The following is a 21,212-nucleotide window of genomic DNA, read 5'->3' as shown; positions in this document are numbered from 1 at the left end:
CAGCCGAGCTCGATCCTTATAAAAGCTTTTTAACTGCAGCAGCTTTAGTGGACGCTACTGGAGCTGGAATTACGCGGCTGCTGGCATGAGACTTGCCCTCCAATAGATCCTTGTAAATGGATTTAAAGTGTATTCATTCAAATTAGAGAGACAATTTAAATTAAAAAGCTTAGAGCTGCCTCCACCACAGGGGGGCTCGCTCGACCCACCAGCGGACAGGCACCAGTATTGGGAGAGGGGGGCTGGCCATCAGGGTTCACCGCGGCTATGGCACAAACCCGGCGACACGGAGGTGGCACGGGCAGGAGCGGACTGGCCGTGTCGGCTTCTCACTTTTTGGATTTTAGAAGGGCATGACATGCCTATATCTGTGTCTCCCCCTCCTTTTACTCCTCCACCTCTTTTATTTTCGCATGACTATATGTACTTGTCACTTTTCCATGTGTTAGTTATGTCTTCTGAGCAGTTTGTCAGCTTTTGGACACCTTTGAAGGTGTTTTCTATGTGTTTCTATGTGTTTTTGTTTGCCTGCCATTGGTTTTAACGGTGTTCGAAGGTGTTCGACAAACAGTTCGACGAACAGTTCGGCGAACACACGGGTGTTCGACGAACCGAACCGAACTCGAACACTACGGGGGTGGCTCAACACTAATAGTAACATAGTAAAATAGTTTTTAATGTTGAAGGAAGACTAAGTCCTTCTAGTTCAACCCATAGCCTAACATGTTGATCCAGAGGAAGGCAAAAAAAACCATGTGGCATACACTAAGCTCCACATTGGGGAAAAAAATTCCTTCCTGACTCCATACGGCAACCAGACTAGTTCCCTGGATCAACGCCCTATTAATGAATCTAGTATATATAACCTGTAATATTATACTTTTCAAGAAAGGCATCCAGGCCCTTATTAAATTTTAGTTATGAATCACTCATTACAATATCATGCGGCAGAGAGTTCCATAGTCTCACAGCTCTTACAGTAAAGAATCCGCGTCTGTGATTATGATTAAACCTTCTTTCCTCCAGACGTAGAAGATGCCCCCTTGTCCCCGTTTCAGGCCTCAGAGTAAAATGATCAGTAGAAAGGTCTTTGTACTGTCCCCTCATATACTTGTACATAGTAATAAGATCACCCCTAAGCCTTCGTTTTTCCAAACTAAATAACCCCAAGTGTAATAACCTGTCTTGGTATTGCAGACCCCCCAGTCCTCTAATAACCTTGGTCACTCTTCTCTGCACCCGCTCCAGTTCAGCTATGTCTTTCTTATACACCGGAGACCAGAAGTGTACACAATATTCTAAGTGTGGTCACACTAGTGACTTGTATAAAGGTAAAATTATGTTCTACTCATGAGCATCTATGCCTCTTTTAATGGATCCCATTATTTTAATTGCCTTTGCAGCAGCTGCCTGACACTGGCCACCAAACGTGAGCTTGTCATCCAAAAATAATACACCCAGGTCTTTTTCAGTGCCAATTTTGCCCAGTGTTTTACAATTAAGCATATAATTATACATTATATTTCCTCTGCCCAAGTGCATACATTTATACCCATTAAAGCTCATTTGCCATTTATCAGCCCAAGCTTCTAGTTTACATAGATCCTCCTGTAATATAAAATTGTCCTCCTCTGTATTGATTACCCTGCAGAGTTTAGTGTCATCTGCAAATATTGAAATACTACTCTGTATGCCCCCTACAAGGTCATTAATAAATATGTTAAAAAGAAGCGGGCCCAATACTGACCCCTGTGGTACCCCACTGTTAACTGTGACCCAGTCCGAGTGTGTTCCATTAATAACCACCCTTTGTTTCCTATAATTGAGTCAGTTCTTAACCCACATACATATATTTTCCCCTATCCCCATTGTTCTCATTTTATGTATCAACCTTTTGCGTGGAACCGTATCAAAAGCTTTTGAAAAGTCCATATACACAACATCCACAGCATTTCCTTGGTCCAGTCCAGAACTTGCCTCCTATAGCCTACTTTAGCCCTGTAAATTAACTGCCCAGTCATGGCTCTCGTGCAGCCATGTCTCAGATATCCCCACCATGTCATAATTATTTTCCAACAAAATTAATTCTAATTCCTCCATTTTGTTGATAAGGCTTCTGGCATTAGTGTACATGCATTTTATGCACCTCTCTGTACCTCTATTCCTTCTTACTATATTGACTGTTCTACCCCCACCCACAATTTCTTTATTTGTGCCCAGGTCACTATCTGCACTATCTTCCCCACCTAAAAAAATTAACAACCCCCCCAATCCCTAGTTTAAACACTCCTCCAACCTTCTAGCCATTTTCTCCCCCTCAGCACAGCTGCACCCTCCCCATTGAGGTGCAGCCCGTCCCTAGAGAAGAACCTGTAGCCAACTGAGAAGTCGGCCCAGTTCTCCAGGAACTCAAACCCCTCCTTCCTACACCAGTTCTTGAGCCACTTATTTATCTCCCTAATCTCCCGTTGCCTCTCTGGCGTGGCACGTGGTACAGGCAGTATTTCAGAGAATACCACCTTGGAGGTCCTTGCTTTAAGCTTGCAGCCTAATTCCCTGAAATCATCTTTAAGGACCTTCCACCTACCTCTAACTTTGTAATTTGTGCCAATGTGCACCATGACCGCTGGGTCCTCACCAGCCCCTCCCAGTAATCTGTCAACCCAATCAGCGTTGTGCCGAACTCGAGCGCCAGGTAGGCAGCACACTGTTCGACAATCCCTGTCTTTGTGACAGATTGCCCTATCTGTTCCCCTAACAATTGAGTCCCCCACTACAAGCACCTGCACTGCTCTCCTATTTCCCCCCTTACTGGAGCTGAAACTCCTCCGGCTTTCAGAGGACATGCCTTGCTGCTGCAGTGCTACCCCTGTACTGACATTGCCCTCATCTGCCAACTTTGCAAACTTATTGGGGTGAGCCCGATCAGGACTAGCCTCCCTGGCACTCTTCCCTCTACCCCCCTTCTAACTGTCACCCAGCTAGCTGCCTCACTATCCTGCAGCTCCCTACTACCAACCTCCCCCACATCTACCCCAGTGAGCAGCTGCTCAGTGAGCAGCAGACTCCTTTCCATATTGTTAATGGATCTCAGTGTTGCCAGCTGCTCATTTGGATCAAGTACCTGTGCATCCAAATGCACAACGTGCACATATCTCGCACAGCAGTATGCACCCACGACCGGCTGTTCAAGGATTGCATACATGTGGAAAGATGTACACTGGATAGCATTGTCAAAAATGGAGCTCATTTCCTAATGGGGATTGCACTAGACAGAAATGTTAAGTGAAAAGAAATGTAAAGAATTAATAAAATACAGACAGCAATTCAGTCCAAATTCCTCCCTTCCAAACTCCCTGAATCCAAGTCACTGAAAAACAAGTCACTACTTCTGTTTGCACTTACGCTCTGGTCACACTCAGCTCGTTCACACTTGCTAAGGAAGAAGATTTAACCACTTCGCACCAGAGCCTGTTTTTGCCTTCGTGACCAGGCCAATTTTTTCAATTCTGACCACTGTCACTTCATGAAGCAATTACTCTGGAACGCTTAAACAGATCCCCCTGATTCTGAGACTGTTTTTTCGTGACATATTGTACTTCATGATAGTGGTAAAATTTCTTTGATATCACATGCGTTTATTTGTGAAAAAATCAGAAATTTGGCGAAAATTTTGAAAATTTTGCAATTTTCAAACTTTGAATTTTCATGCCCTTAAATCAGAGAGATATGTCACACAAAATACTTAATAAATAACATTTCCCACATGTCTACTTTACATCAGCACAATTTTGTAACCAAAATTTTTTTTTGTTAGGGAACTATAAGGGTTAAAATTGACCAGCGATTTCTCATTTTTCCAACAAAATTTACAAAAACATTTTTTTAGGGACCACATCATATTTGAAGTCACTTTGAGGGGTCTTTATGACAGAAAATACCCAAAAGTGACACCGTTCTAAAAACTGCACCCCTCAAGGTGCTCAAAACCACATTGAAGAACTTTATTAACCCTTCAGGTGCTTCACAGGAATTTTTGGAATGTGGAAGAAAAAAATTAACATTTAACTTTTTTCACAAAAAAAATGTTATTTAGACCCAATTTTTTTTATTTTCACAGGGGTAACAGGAAAAAATGGACCCCAAAATTTTTTGTGCAATTTCTCTTGAGCATGCTGATACCCCATATGTGAGGGAAAACCACTGTTTGGGTGCACGGCAGGGCTCGGAATGGAAGGAGGGCCATTAGACTTTTTGAATGTAAAATTTGTCTGAATAATTAGCAGACACCATGTTGCGTTTGGAGAGCTCCTGATGTGACTAAACAGTGGAAACCCCCACAAGTGACACCATTTTGGAAACTAGACCCCTTAGGGAACATATCTAGATGTGTGGTGAGCACCTTGAACCCCAAGGTGCTTCACAGAAGTTTATAATATTGAGCTGTAAAAATAAAATTTTCACATTTTTCCCACAAAAACGTTTTTCATCCCTTAATTTTCCATTATCATAATGGTAATAGGATAAATTGCACCATGAAATTTGTTGTGCAATTTCTCCTGAACACGCCGATACCCCATATGTGGAGGCAAACCACTGTTTGGGTGCACGGCAGGGCTCGGAAGGGAAGGAGCGCCATTTGACTTTTTGAATGCAAAATTTGTTTGAATTATTAGCGGACGCCATGTTGCATTTGGGGAGCCCCTGATGTGCCTAAACAGTGGAAACCCCCCACAAGTGACACCATTTTGGAAACTAGACCCCTTAGGGAACTTATCTAGATGTGTGGTGAGCACCGTGAACCCCAAGGTGCTTCACAGAAGTTTATAATAATCAGCTGTAAAAATAAAATTTTCACATTTTTCCCGCAAAAACGTTTTTCATCCCTTAATTTTGCATTATCATAAGGGTAATAGGATAAATTGCACCATGAAATTTGTTGTGCAATTTCTTCTGAACACGCCGACACCCCATATGTGGGGGAAAACCACTGTTTGGGCGCACGGCAGGGTTTGGAAGGGAAGGAGCGCCATTTGACTTTTTGAATGTAAAATTTGTCTGAATAATTAGCAGACGCCATGTTGCGTTTGGAGAGCCCCTGATGTTCCTAAACAGTGGAAACCCCCCACAATTGACACCATTTTGGAAACTAGACCCCTTAGGGAACTTATCTAGATGTGTGGTGAGAACCTTGAACCCCAACGTGCTTCACAGAAGTTTATAATAATCAGCTGTAAAAATAAAATTTTCACATTTTTCCCGCAAAAACGTTTTTCATCCCTTAATTTTGCATTATCATAAGGGTAATAGGATAAATTGCACCATGAAATTTGTTGTACAATTTCTCCTGAACACGCCGATACCCCATATGTGGGGGAAAACCACTGCTTTGGTGTACGGCAGGGTTCGGAAGAGAAAGGAGCGCTATGTTGGCTGGGATAGGCAGCAGACACCGTGCCACATTTGAAGAGTCGCTGACATGCAGAAACAGCAGAAACCCCCACAAGTGACCCCATTTTGTAAACTACACCTCTCAAGGAATTCATCTAGGGAAGTAGTGAGTATTTTTTAATTTTTAAATTTATACCATTGGGCAGTGAAAAAAGCATAATTATATTTTTACCACAAAAAAATGTTTTACCCTCAGATTTTACATTTTCACACAGGACAATATGTAAAAATGGTGCCGAAATGTGTCACACAATTTCTTTTAAAAGTGCCAATACCCCATATGTGGCTGTATCGTACCGCTCAGCCATATGGCGAGATCTGGGGGGGACGGAGTGCTATTTGACAATTGGAGAACAAATTATTGTAGAATAGGCATTTGGATTTGGGAGCACAAAATTTTTTGAATTTCTTTTGGGGGGCAAGGGCCATTTCGCTTTTCCAGAGCCTTTCTGCTACCAGTAACTTGGAAGTCCCTTATATTTTTAACAGATGACGGACCTGAGTGGGGACTAGCTTTTTTTGAGGACTGAGTTGAAGCTTTTATTGGGAACATTTTACGTAACATTTATCCGGCGCTCTAGGCTGAGCACTTACATCGGGGTTTCCATCTAAATTTCCAAGTGATGTAATTCAGATGAAACCCCTGCAGGCTCCATTCACTGTAATGAGGCAGCAGAGTTACTCTGGACTCCGTCTGGCCTCTGTTTAGCGGTGTCCTTTTTTTCAGAAGTGCACAAAACTGTGGCCAACCGCACTTTTATGCACGCCTAAAACAAATGACACCGTGGGATCACAGGCCAGACGGCATCCACAGTGGCCTATATCTGCCTCATTACAGGGAATCTTCCGTCATGGGTTCCGGCTGAATCACATATTTCAGAGATTTACATGGAAACTCTGGCGTAAGTGCTCAGCGCAGAGCGCAGGATAAATGTGTGCTGAGCCATACTGCGATCTTTGGGAGACATAATAAACAAATCAGTAGCAGGTGAAGAATTGGTTTTATTTATTTTTTTACGCCGTTCCTAGTGTGATATAACTGATTAGATTACTTGATTCTTCGGGTCGGTGCGATTACAGAGATACCAGATTTATATCGGGTTTTTATGACTGACAGCTGTCACACACTAAGAGACGCTTTTTTTTTGCAAAATCTAGTTTTTGCATCGCCATATTTTGAGAGCTATAATTTTTACATATTTCGGCCGACAGAGTCATGTGATGGCTTGTTTTTTGCGGGACGAGTTGACATTTTTATTGGTACCATTTGTGTGTATGTGACATTTTTTGATCGCTTTCTATTCCGTTTTTTTGGGAGGTAAAATTAACAAAAACCAACAATTCAGGAATTGTTTTTGAGGGTTTTTTTTATGCCGTTCTGCGTGTGGCAAAAGTGATCAGGCAGCGTTATTCTTCGGGTCAGTACATTTACAGCGATACACTTACTGTATATTTTTTTATGTTTTGGCGCTTTTACACAATAAAACAATTTTATAGAAAAAATATTTTTTTGCATTCCTTTATTCTGAGAGGTATAACTTTTTTACTTTTTGGCTGATGGAGCTGTATAGCGGCTTGATTTTTGCAGAACAAGATGACGTTTTCAGCGGTACCATTTCTATTTCCATTTTGCTTTTTGATCGCATTTTTTTCCACTTTTTGTTTCGCGATATGAGGAAAAAGCATAGTTTTTTGCTCCGTTTTTTATTTATTTTTATTACGGTGTACACATAAGGAGTTAATTAGTGTGACAGTTTTATAGCTCGGGTTGTTTTGGACGCGGCAATACCAAATATGTGTACTTTTTTTTATTTTTGCATAACTATATGGATTTATCGGTTTAATATTTTATTTATTTATTTTTATTTATTTTGTATTTTTTTTTAACAGTTTCAAAACATTTTTTTTTACTTTTTTTTACATTTTTACTTAGTCCCTGTATGGGACATTAATTTTTATTTTTCTGATCCCTGATCTCATGTAATGTAATAGACATATATTACATTATATGAGATCTTCACTGACTGTTTCACAGTCTCCTGTCTGACATCAGCTACAGGCTGAAGCCAGACAGGAAGGACACCATATATGGCAGAGCTGGAGGCGGTCATGTGACCTCCAGCTGCCATAGCAACGCCAGGTCCTGAAAGCAATCAAGGGGTCGTCAGAGAGGTAAGTGGACGACCCCCTCTCCTCCTGCTGTCTCCTATATGCCGCGATCACTATAGATCGCAGCATATAGAAGACAGCAAAGGGTTAACATCACTGGAACCTTAGTTAATCAGGTCCCAATGATGTTCCCTGTCAGAGCTAACGCTCTGCACCACTCTCACAGCGCTTGCAGGACCCAGGGGGTCCTGAGCACTGCGAGACCACCCACCGTTTTTAAACGTCCGCGCTGCACAGAGCCCAGGCAGCGCGGACGTTTATCTACAGTGGGCGGTCGGGAAGCGGTTAAAGAGTTTTTTTTTTTCCCCCTTTAGCAGCAGTCCAACCAACAGCTCAATGCACTTCCAAAGGACTGGATGCCCCAACCAGCTGCCCCTTATAAATAGAGATGAGCAGTGTTCGACTAGAACAGTTCGCCAATCTCAAATTCGAGCTGTTTTGGTCGGTGTTCGAGTAATTCAACGAACGCGAACGATTTGCAAAAAATTCGCCTGTTCGAGGTTATGTTCGATAACTGTTCGTGCACCAAAAGCGTGTCCTGCATGTCTGGCACTATTTATAGCACCAATCATGCAGGGACTGTCCGCCACTCACTGTAATGCCACAGCCATGGTGGTTGTGGCATTACAGTGGTTGCCCAAATCGATGGGAACAGTGCTCACAGTGAAACATGAAAAGCCGGCAATTCAGCAGCGGCATACACCGGTACTCGACAATTTAGAACCGAAAGAATAGAATATCACACATAGATTAGATACATAGAAACATGTCAGTCACATATATAAGAAGTGCAGTGACTGTGTTGGTTACTGTAGTTGTCATTTAGTGTTAAAGGATTTAATAAAAAAAATAATAGTGTTTTCATGCACCGTCTCTTTAAAAAAGCCGGCCGGCAATTCAGCATCGGTACCCGACAATTTATAACAGAAAGAATAGAGCATCACACATAGATTAGATAGATAGAAACATGTCAGCCACATAAATAAGTACAGTGATAGTGTTGATTTCTGTACTTGTCATTTAGTGTTAAAATAAAGGATTTATTAAAAAAAAAATTGGCGTGGGGTTCCCCGTAATTTTAGTCTCTAGCGGAGGTTAAGCAGATGGCTGGGGCAGATGTTTAAAGCCTGGGAAGGGGATAATACCCACGGAGCTTCCCAGGCTACTAATATCAGCCCCCAGCTGAATACCTAGCCGTTACGACCTATTAAAATGGGGGACCCCCCAAAAAATGATGTGGGGTCCCCCCTATTTTAATAGCTAGCAAAGGCTAGGCAGACAGCTGGGGGCTGATATTAATAGCCCAGGGAGGATGCCATGAATATTGGCCCCCTCCCAGGCTGGAAACACCAGCCGTCAGCCGCCTCAGAAATGGCGCATCCATAGGATGCGCCAATTCTGGCACTTAGCCTCGCTCTTCCCACTGCCCTGTTGCGGTGGCAGTGGGGTAATAGGGTTGGGGTTGATGTCAGCTTATAATGCCAGCTGACATCAAGCCCAGGTTAGTAATGGAGAGGCGTCTATAAGACACCCCCATTACTAACCCCATAGTCAAAGTTACAAAAAATGTGCCAATGCAAAAATTTGGGCATTCTGCATGGTTAGTACCTAGTAGCACCCCCTTTTAAATGTATCACAGCTTGTAAACACTTTTTGTAGCCAGTCAAGAGTCTTTCAATACTTGTTTGAGGGATTTCATCCATTCTCCCTTTAAAAATTCTTACAGTTCTGTGAGACTATCATCCATTTGTAGAAGCTATCCTCTTTTCAACTTCAGCTTTTTTACAGATGTAGTTATTTTTTACATGCCACTGTATTTGTAATTTGCTTCACAATCAAAAGAAACCAAAATGTTCACAGTTGTAGGCATGTTATTTACATGAACTGATGCAAACCCTGAAAAAAACTAGTGAAATTCCAGGCTGTGAGGTAGCAAAACATGAAATATGCCAAGGGGGTGCATACTTTAGCAAGCCACTGTATGTTAAATCATCTGCACAATTTATTAGATCATGTGTTTTTACTGGTAAAAACAGTTATAAGTAAGCTCAATATGTCAGATATTAACAGCAAATGCAGCATAATGTGTATGCAGCAAACATAATGATGACACCTTTATTAATGAAGGTCTATGTTTTGACTTGACTTTTTAACAAGTCTTACAAGTAAATGGTGAGAAAACGAATATATATACAGTACAGACTAAAAGTTTGAACACACCTTCTTATTTAAAGAGTTTTCTGTATTTTCATGACTATGAAAATTGTACATTCACATTGAAGGCATCAAAACTATGAATTAACACATGTGGAATTATATACTTAACAAAAAAAGTGAGAAACAACTGAAAATATGTCTTATATTCCAGGTTCTTCAAAGTAGCCACCTTTTGCTTTGATGACTGCTTGCACACTCTTTGCATTCTCTTGATGAGCTTCAAGAGGTAGTCACCGGAAATGGTCTTCCAACAATCTTGAAGGAGTTCCCAGAGATGCTTAGCATTTGTTAGCCCTATTGCCTTCACTCTGCGGTCCAGCTCACCCCAAACCATCTCGATTGGGTTCAGGTCTGGTGACTGTGGAGGCCAGATCATCTGGCGTAGCACCCCATCACTCTCCTTCTTGGTCAAATAGCCCTTACACAGCCTGGAGGTGTGTTTGGGGTCATTGTCCTGCTGAAATATAAATGATGGTCCAACTAAACGCAAACCGGATGGAATAGCATGCCGCTGCAAGATGCTGTGGTAGCCATGCTGGTTCAGTATGCCTTCAATTTTGAATAAATCCCCAAGAGTGTCACCAGCAAAGCACCCCCACACCATCACACCTCCTCCTCCATGCTTCATGGTGGGAACCAGGCATGTAGAGTCCATCCGTTCACCTTTTCTGCGTCGCACAAAGACACGATGGTTGGAACCAAAGATCTCAAATTTGGACTCATCAGACCAAAGCACAGATATCCACTGGTCTAATGTCCATTCCTTGTGTTCTTTAGCCCAAACAAGTCTCTTCTGCTTGTTGTCTGTCCTTAGCAGTGGTTTCCTAGCAGCTATTTTACCATGAACGCCATGCTGCACAAAGTCTCCTCTTAACAGTTGTTGTAGAGATGTGTCTGTTGCTAGAACTCTGTGTGGCATTGACCTGGTCTCTAATCTGAGCTGCTGTTAACCTGCGATTTCACAGGCTGGTGACTCGGATAAAATTATCCTCAGAAGCAGAGGTGACTCTTGGTCTTCCTTTCCTGGGGCGGTCCTCATGTGAGCCAGTTTCTTTGTAGCGCTTGATGGTTTTTGCAACTGCACTTGGGGACACTTTCAAAGTTTGCCCAATTTTTCGGACTGACTGACCTTCATTTCTTAAAGTAATGATGGCCACTCATTTTTCTTTACTTAGCTGCTTTTTTCTTGCCATAATACAAATTCTAACAGTCTATTCAGTAGGACTATCAGCTGTGTATTCACCTGACTTCTGCACAACACAACTGATGGTCCCAACCCCATTTATAAGGCAAGAATTCCCACTTATTAAACCTGACAGGACACACCTGTGAAGTGAAAACCATTTCCGGAGACTACCTCTTGAAGCTCATCAAGAGAATGCCAAGAGTGTGCAAAGCAGTCATCAAAGCAAAAGGTGGCTACTTTGAAGAACCTAGAATATAAGACATATTTTCAGTTGTTTCACACTTTTTTGTTAAGTATATAATTCCACATGTGTTAATTCATAGTTTTGATGCCTTTAGTGTGAATGTACAATTTTCATAGTCATGAAAATACAGAAAAATCTTTAAATGAGAAGGTGTGTCCAAACTTTTGGTCTGTACTGTACATATATATATATATATATATATATATATATATATATATATTTTATAAGAACCTATAGCACAATATCTTCTTTTTAAATCCGCTAAGCCTTAAATAATCTAATAAAAGATTTATGTTGTTTGGAAGGAAGATAATAATAAATTTGTTCTTTTTTTCAATAATCTATTTTTATTTGAAACATGGGAATAAATAAAACTTCCATTATATTAAAACAAGAAATGCACCGAAAACATGTAAGAAGACATATCTTTGTAATTAACTCAGTACATCAAAAGAAGGAGAGATTACATTTTCAATACAAGTCCTGTGAGATACATATTAAATATCTGCGGGGTCAATAGTGTACAAACTCCAATTTAACACTAACAATAATGGGTCAATGCTGGGTGAAGGCAAGTGGAAAGGCCTGAATAGTTTGGTTCCTATGGAGTACCCAAAAATTTTAGTTATCAATATTTTTTAAAGAAATAATCTTTAGTTTTTGTCTTTATCTACAGTGTGAATATGAATGATTTTTGGACAGCAGGAAGTAGGAGTGAATACAGCAGTATTTATGTTATAATTTATGTGCAGGTAAAAAAGTCAAAGGGATTGTCCAAGACTCACTAAGGATAGGTCATCAATATCAGATTTATAGATGTCTAACAATCATCACCCCAACAGATCAATGGTTAGCAGCTCCCACAGCAGCCAGTTGTACACTGTCTATGGAACAGGCCAGGACAGCATGGTTCCATAAGCTCCATTGTGGTCATTCTCTAGTGCTAACGCTTCCTCCCTCAGCATTGAAATTTCATATACCAAGAATGAATTATGGAAACCACAGAAACAAACAAATGGAAACATAATTTTCAAAACATTGATTTATTCAGCTCGGCATATTACTCGAATATGAGCAACAGAAATACCCAAACTTACACGTTTTGGCATGATATCAGTGAGGTTATTAAGGTTTATCTAAGGAATGTTCTTGCACACTAAATGCACATGGTCTTGTAAATCATCAGATCTGCAGTGACCAATGACATCCCAGGTGTGCTCAATGGGAGACATGTCTTGAGCCACTGCAGGCCATGCTAACACATTAAAGCCATGTAAACTGCTGACAGTAGCATGTGAAGCATGTAAACAGGCATTAGAGTGTTGAAAAACAGCTTTTGGGACACTTTGGACAAATGAACGCAACACAAATTAACGCCAAGCTGATAGTGTACCAGCAATGAAGACTAGAGGGGTCTGGCTACCATAGATTATGCCACCCCATACCATAATTTTGTAAGTAGGATTGGTAAGATGATCCTTTCATAATACCTCCTTATGGTTTTGCTCACAAGGTCTCCAGAATAGTCTTCCACTATCATTGTATTCAAAACAAAAGTGAAACTCACCACTGTACAGGATAGACCTCCATTCCAGCCTCCATTGCCGTCTTGTTCTGCACCTTGATAGCCTTTGAGAGTGGTGGCTTGACTTCATGAGGGAATATCACACTTGTCTTGCTTATATGATAATGGGTTGGGGTTGCATAATTTATGGATGCCTGAACCCTCAATTTTCAATCCAGATATACTACCAGCTTGGCATTGCAATGAGTTGCTTGTGAAATGTCATTTTCCTAAAGTGTCCAAGGAGCCTTTTTTCAATATGACAAGGCCAAGCCTCATGTTGCTTATGGCACTGTAAGTAACTTGCATGGCTTAAACTTGCTGGTCTGCAGCATCTTTGGACTTATACATCATTGGTCATCAAAAGGAAAGGAGCTGCTATCAGCGGATCTTGACGATTTGCATTTCCAAGTGTATTCAGCATGTCAGAACATTTCAAATCAACCATTAATAATTTCATTGACAGTTTATCAAGGAGTATAAGTGTGTGGATTTCTGCATGTGGTGTTCATACTCATACTCAATACTGAATAAATCAAGATGTTTTAAAAAATAAAAATGTCTTCACTTTTTAACAGTACTGTATAAATATTTATTTATTTTGTAATTTGTTCTACAACATTTTTCTTTGGCATCCTACCTTGCGGGCACTTCTGCCAAGTTCCTCCCCATAATTTGTACCAAGAATTTCGAAATGGATATTGGGATTGTCACCAACATCATCAAATTCCAAAATGCCTGTAAGTCCATTTACTGCACCCTAAAATAATCAAAAATGAAAACAAGATTTCAGTGAGCAAATAAAAAATAAATATATAGTATAAAATATATAAACATTTTATTTCTTTCTGGTATGTGCTTACAAAAGTATAGATTTTATTACATTAAAAGTGTTTTATTAAGCAAAAGATTTAATTCTTTCCAAATAATCTAACCTTCTACCTCCTTTTGATTTTCTTTTACCTCTAACCAGAATTAAAAGTAAAAACCTATACAGCCAACCTTACAATATTAAAAGGGAACCTGTCACCAGAAAAAAACGCTAGATATGAGGTTTATCTGCAGGTTAATAATGTTATTCACCTGCCAAGCGCACGCACTTATCCGAATGCTACTGGGAGAAAATGAACTTTATTCCCCTCAGCAGCATTGTGGTTTCAGCCACAGGCATGACTTCCATCTCCACTCTGAGAATATAGAGCTGTAACCGCACTCGTAGCCCTGATTGACAACCCACCCCCATGCAGAGCCAATGTCAGTCAGGGCTGGTGGCACGGTTACAGCTGCTGTTCTGTATTTTCAGAGGGGTGAATAAAGTCACACTGACACCGCCTCTGTGACTGAAACCTGATCGCTGCCAGGGGAATAAAGTTAATTTTCTCCCAGCAGCGTTCAGATAAGTGCAGGTGCTGGACAGGTTAATAATGCTATTATCCTGTAGATTAACCCCATAGCTGCAGGTTAATAAATGTTTCCCTGGTGACAGTTTCCCTTTAAGATTAGACAATTATCTGCAGTGTGTAATTTTAATGTTTATTTGATTCTAATAATAAGTAATTTATAGTGAGCTTTGTATTTAAAAATAGTAATTAGGCATATATGGCCATTACATTTCTTTAGCCATCACATAGTGATGAGTTGAGATGAGTTGGACTGTTTCACACAACCCCAGTATGCAATCCAGGCCAGTGCTCTCTGGCAGTGGACGGGAGCTTTGCAAATTACCTGTTTCTGTGCACCGATGGCATCAAACCAGGCAGGTGAATCAAATGCTACACCAAAGAAACCTAAAGTTCAGGAAATTCACGCAGCTTCTGCCCTAGCCAGAGATCACTGACCAGGACCATGCACCGGGGTTGCGTGAAGAGATCCGCTAATCTCTAGTGTTGAGCGAATCTGCCAAAATTTGAATTCGGTAGTTTACTTGAATGTGTCCGGGAAATAAAATACAGAATGAAGATATTCCATGAAAATCAAATGGTCTTTTAAGAGATGACCATATTAAATTCAAATTTGCTGTGAGGTTCATCGAATTTGTCCTAACAAATCAATTTGTGGGAAATTTGTTCATAGTGAATCACAGGTCGTGCAAGAGAAAGGAAGCTACTATACTACTGTGAGGATGGGGAAAGGATGTGTATCATTTGAATACAAATACAGCAGGGCGAATAGAGTATTTCATTAATCAATTACAGTAGCACTGCTGCTACAACCCAATATCTCTCTCTTTTTTTATTGAAATTCTCTATCTCAGACTACTCCTCTCATCATATTGCATTTGTTCAATATATCAATGACTAGAGTACATTAAAAATGTTTTAAGGATTATCTTCCTATTCTGAATTCAACCATCTTTACACTAGTTTAAAGTCAACCAAAAATGGCAGCTGAATCCCCTGCCTAGTCTTTTATGCAAGGTCAGATAATCCCTCCGATTGGCTGTACTAGACCATGTGATGTGATGTCGTAGCTGCATGGCATTATGTGCAATCGAGCGCGAATGTGCAAAACATCTTTAGCCTTCTCCATGATGCTTCAGCAGTGTATGAAATGATACCTGGAGTTTTTTTGTGATCCTCTTGAATCAAGTTGCAAATTATTCAAATTCTCAGAGACCTGGATATTTTAGGCAATTTAACTCAAAGTTAATTCTCCGTGGATCTCTAGTTCCTTATTATGCTTTGGGTTTTCTCCCGACACCATAGCATAGCTCAGGGGTGCCAAGTAAAGATTATGGAAGAGCCAAAGAAGACATGCAGGGCGCCTGAACCAGGTAAGCAAACAAATAAGTATTCTTTTTTTATGACCCTTTACAATTCAGCAAAATTACAATTACCCAGCCTCCATTATGCTGAATTTGAAAGAAGCAAATCAGAAAAAAATCAGATCCAGGAGAATCCAAGTTTAGGAAAATTAAATTCACCTCAAACATATATGCTCATTTCTGCCCCATAGTCATATTTTTTTTTTCAGTAATAAATAATCCAAAATTGTTTTTATGTTTAAGAGAGGAAACATTCCACACATTTAATGACATACCTACCATGAAGGCAAGGTTAATGATTGCTAAAGGGCATCTGAAGGAAAGGGACTAACCACTAGTCTACATGAAAGAGTCTCCCCAGCCCAAGACCTCACAGCATAATAAAGAAGTAGAAAAAAATACCTAAATCTCACTTCATGTCTTTCCCTCTGAATGACCCTGCTGCTCGATGTCCACTGTTTGGTCCTCAGTGCCTAAAACCCCCGGCCTATTTATGCAAAGCTGAAACTTCCTTAGGTTATGGTGCACATTGTAATGTAATGATATTGCAACCTTATGATGCACTTGCACAGGGGTACCCTGGAGTTTGAGCATGTGGCGGCAGAAAGATGAGGTGCCTAGGACTGGATGGTGAACAATGAGCAGCGGAAGTGACCGGAGAGGTGGGAAGTGATGTGAGTCCTTTTTCTTTAACCTTTGCCAGTCCTGTATGATGTAGCAAATGACAGCCAGCTACTATTTTTTTGCTGAATTTACGCAACGTGAATTACAAATAATAGTAAATTTGCAGAATAAGGACTTTTGTAAAATTTGAGCATAATTCAGTTCCGACCATAATTAATATAAAAATAGTGGATGTCCACTTCCTGTAGTAACATCCAGAGATGTCGGTAACACTGTTCCCAGAGTATGACAGCATATTGTTTCATGTGTCCAGTAGTGGATAACACCTTTAAAAGTAGTGTGCAAAAGCAAATCATGAATAAACCAAAAGGTTGGAAAGTGGGGAAATGTCCTAAGAGACAGCAATTTAAGGACTGAGAAGCCCACTTTTGTATATGACAAGGTGCAGTAGTATACAAAATCTAAAACTGACATTCACATATGACAGCTTTGAGATTCAGCTTTTTGATTATAAAAATATTCCAGAAAGGGTATGATGACATTACTTTTCTGAACTTAGGTATATTGAATGGTGTAATTAAACTCTTAGTTTATCCACCTCACACCCCAGCCTGTTTTCACCTTCTTGACTAGGCCAATTTTTTAAATTGTGACCAGTGTCATTTTATGAAGTAATAACTCTAGAAAGCTTCAACATAACCCAGCAATTCTGACATTGTTTTTTTCATGACATGTTGTACTACATACTAGTGGTAAAAATAGGCCCATATGATTGCGTTTATTTATGAAAATATGGAAAATTTGACAAAAAATTAGAAAATGTAGCAACTTTCAAACTTTGAATTTTTATGCATTAAACCAGAGAGTTATACACATAAAATAGATAATAAATAAAATATACCACATGTTTACTTCACATCAGCAGAATTTTTAAACATATTTTTTTTTTAGAAAGTTAGAAGGGTTAAAGTTTAACAGTAGTTTCTTATTTTTCCAACAAAATTCTAAAAAAAAAACTTTTTAGGGACCACATCCTTTTTGAAGTGACTTTGAGGGCCCTATGTGACAGAAAATACCAAAAAGTGACATCATTTTAAAAACTACTGAAAGTGCTCAAAACTACATTCAAAAAGTTTATTAACCCTTAAGGAGCTCCACCAGGATTAAAGCAACGTGGAAGGAAAAATTAAAAAAAATATACTTTTTCCCACCAAAATATTGATTTAACCCCAAACTTTGTATTTTCAAAAGGGTATCAGGAGAAAAAAAGTCCATGCAGTTTGTTGTGCAGTTTATCCTGAGTGCACCGATATTCCATATGTGATGGAAAACTACTGTATGGGTAGACAGCAGGGCTCGGAAGGGAAGAAGCATCCATCAACTTTTGGAGTTTTTTCCTTTTCACAAGGGTGACAGGAGAAAATGAACCCCAAAATATGTTTTGTGATTTCTGAGCACAGCAATACCCTATATGTGGGGGAAAACTACTGTTTGGGCACATGAAGGGGCTCGGAAGTGAAGGAGTGACAATTGAATTCTGGAGCGCAATTTTGATTGGAATAGATTGTGGATGCTATGTCACATTTCAAGAGCCCCTGACATGCTAAAACAGCAGAAACCCATTTTGGAACCTACACTTCTTAACCCTAGAATGCATACCTGGGGCCTCACAGGCCCGCCCTGTTAATTGTTTTCTATTTTCTGCAAGATTACTTTAGTTAGAATTTTGAAACTCTAGGTATTCCTCAGGTATATAGTTGTTTGTCATTTCCAGTTGTTCATTTATTTTTATGTTACAGGCATTTTCGGTATAACAACTCTTTTTTGAAAATACCCATTTTTATGGTCATGCGTTCTAGGGTTAATGAGTTCATAGAGGGGTGTAGTGATCATTTGTAACCCTCAGACGACTCACATAATTGTATAATATTGGGCTGAGTCTATGGAAAATTAATATTTTTTCCACTAAAATGTTTGCTCCAAGTTCTTAATTTTCAAGGAGAAAATAGACCATGCAATTTCATTTTGAGTACGCCAATACCTCATTTGTGGTTGAAAACTACTTTTGAGGCACAGTGGAATGCTCAGAAGGGAAGAAGCACCATATCGTAGTTCAGATTTTGCTGAGATGGTTTGAGGGTGTTTTGTCACAGATCTCCTGAGGCGCCAGAACAGCAGAACCCCCATAAGTGACCCGATTTTACAAACTACATCTCTCAATGAATTCATCTAAGGGTGCAGTGATCATATTGACACAACGGGTGTGTCATATAATTTTATACCATTGAGCGATGAAGAAAAAAATATTAAATTTTTACCACAAAAATTTTGTTTTCGCCCCAAATGTTACATTTTTACATGGGGAAATGAATAAAACTGGCAACAAAATTTGTCACACACCTTCTGCTGAACGTGGTAATAACCCATAATGTGCTGTACAGTACTGCACCTAAGTGCCAAAAGAGCTGAATTTATCTACAGGTGTAGAGACAATTTTAACTCCATGTATGTTTTCCAGAAACAAGCAGTAGTGGATGTTGCTGAGTGAAAATTTCAAATTTGCCATTGTAGTGACTGTACATTGCTGTGCCCAGTAAGCTGTAGTACCCAGTACATTGTAGTGCATATACATTGTAGACCCCATACATTGTGCCCAGTTTATGCTTTTGGAGACATGGACCTCATAAATTGGGTGGTCTCTCATTGCTAGAGAAATGATAAACAGAAGGGAAGGAGATGTTTGGATTTGGGAGAGCAGAATTCGCTGGATTTCTTTTGGGGGGAGAGGAGCCATAGTGCTTTTCCAGAACTTTTGTGCTACTAGTAACATGGAAGCCACGTATATTTCCGTTAACAGCTGACGAACTTGAGTGGGGACTCTTTTTGAAAATTGAGTTGAAGCTTTTGCTGGGAACATTTTAGATATAATTTTGGATCACGTTTATTCTGTGTTCTAGGCTGAGCACTTAATCAGGGTTTCTAGATCTTCAAATGACTTGATTTGAGACATCCATTCTCTATAATGAGGCAGCCGAGTTACTTTGGACTTCATCCATCTGGCCTCTGTTCAGCTCTGTCCTTCTTTTCAGAGGTGCACAAAACTATTGCCAACCATGCTTTTATGCATGCTTAAAAAGATGGACACAGATGGATCATAGGCCAGACAGAGTCCACAGTGTCTCCATCTGCCTCCTTATAGGTAATCTTCCGTCGAGGGTTCTGTCTAAATCACATATTTCAGAGATTTACACAGAAAACTTGCTGTAAACACTAAGCTATAGCTCAGGGTAGATGTGAGCCAAGCGTTACTGGGATCTTTGGGAGGCAAAATGAACAAATCAACAGAATTTCAAGAATTGATTGTATTTATTTTTTACACCCTTTCATTTATATCTTTTTTTATGTTTGGCTGCTATCACACACTAAAAATCGCTTTTATTGCATCACCATATTTTGAGAGCTATAATTATTCTATTTTTCTACCAATAGAGTCATGTTAGGGCTTGTTTTTTGTGAGATGAGTTGACATTTTTATTTGTACTATTTTCGAGCTTTTAACATTTTTTTGATCGCTTTTTATTCCGATTTTTGGGAGACAGAATGAAAAAAATCCAGCAATTCTGAATTTTTTTTTTTTTGGGGTGGGTGTATGGCATTCACCATGTGGTAAAAGTTATGTCAGCTTTATTAATTGCGTAAGTAGGATACCAGAGTTATATAATTTTTTAAATGTTTTGCCACTTTTACATAATAAAAACGATTTTATAGAAAAATTTGTTTTTGCATCGCTATATTCTGAGAGCTATATCTTCTTTATTTATCCACTGATGGGGCAGTTTGGTGGCTTTTTTTTTCAGGCTAAGAAGTAGTTTTCATTGATACAATTTTTATTTCCAGTCGACATTTTTATTGCATTTTATTCCACTTTTTGTTTGACGGTATGATGGAAAATCATATTTTTTTTGCAATTTTTTTTTTATGGTGTTCACTGAAGGGGTTAATTAGTGTGGCAGTTTTATAGGTTAGTTCGTTCTGGAGACCACGATACCAAATATGTGTATATTTTTTTTACAGAAATGTGTATTTATTGGTATAATATTTTTTTTTTTATTTTTTTGCTCTTTATTTTGTGATTTTTTAAAAATATTTTTATAATTTTTTTTTTTACTTTTTTACTTAGTCCCTCTATGGGACTTTTATTACACTGATCGCTGGTGTAATGCATTACAATGCACCAGAATTGCAATGTATTATACTTGTCAGTGTTGCACTTACAGAAATCTCTTAGACCATGTTCCTGGCATTGTCTAACAGGCTTGCCATAGCTGGCTGACCAGGAGGTCATTATAAAAACCTCAGGTTGCCATGGCAATGATCGGATCTCATTATAACATCGCGGGGGCACCAATCGGAAGGGTAAGGTAGCCCAGTCCCTCTTCCAGCCTTCTAAATTCTGTAATCAATATTAATAGTGGCATTTAGGGGGTTAAATGGCCCAAGGCAGTGCGCCACCACTCAAGGCAGTGACAGTCGGATCTCTGCTATAACTTAAGCTGAGCTCGCTGTGACAATCGTTCAGCACAGCTCCAGTGCCCCGCACGATTGCCATGACATACACATACATCAAAGGTCGGGAATCCGTATCCGACTATGATGTATGGGTATGCTGTAAAGGTGTTAAAGAAGACCTGTAGAACCAAAAGTTTCTTATTTTTTACTTCATTCCTGCTTCTCCCCTAAATATTATGAGGTTTTTGGGGAAAGTGTTGTTTTCTTTTTTTAAAACATTGTTAATCTGCCAAATGGTTCCAGAGATATGGGCCTTTTTTGTGCTAATTTTTATGATGTGTACCAACTGGACTTGCTCACATGATTCTAAAGGGGTGTGTCTTTAGGATTTTCTGAGTTATTAACCTATGAGCAATGCCCCCTTGGTATAGACCATAAAAAGTTGCATTAAATAAAAAAACCTATATCTCTGCAATTGTATTAC

At 39.6% G+C, this 21,212-nt stretch overlaps 1 protein-coding gene across 2 annotated transcripts in view; it reads right to left on the bottom strand.

Annotated features, from left to right (window-relative positions):
- Positions 1–21,212, bottom strand: part of GRID2 (glutamate ionotropic receptor delta type subunit 2) — a 1,987,749-nt gene that overhangs the window by 680,991 nt on the left and 1,285,546 nt on the right. For both annotated transcript variants that reach the window (XM_073638161.1, XM_073638172.1), the window contains exon 8: positions 13,472–13,591. In XM_073638161.1, coding sequence (XP_073494262.1) covers positions 13,472–13,591 — 120 coding nt within the window. The remainder of the gene's footprint in view (positions 1–13,471; positions 13,592–21,212) is intronic.

Source organism: Phyllobates terribilis, unplaced genomic scaffold, assembly GCF_046119375.1.
Source record: "Phyllobates terribilis strain yellow unplaced genomic scaffold, ASM4611937v1 Scaffold_1__5_contigs__length_1240528914, whole genome shotgun sequence".
Classification (NCBI taxonomy): domain Eukaryota; kingdom Metazoa; phylum Chordata; class Amphibia; order Anura; family Dendrobatidae; genus Phyllobates; species Phyllobates terribilis.
Note: the sequence above shows the minus strand (reverse complement) of the source record. Positions and strands in the feature narration are given on the sequence as shown.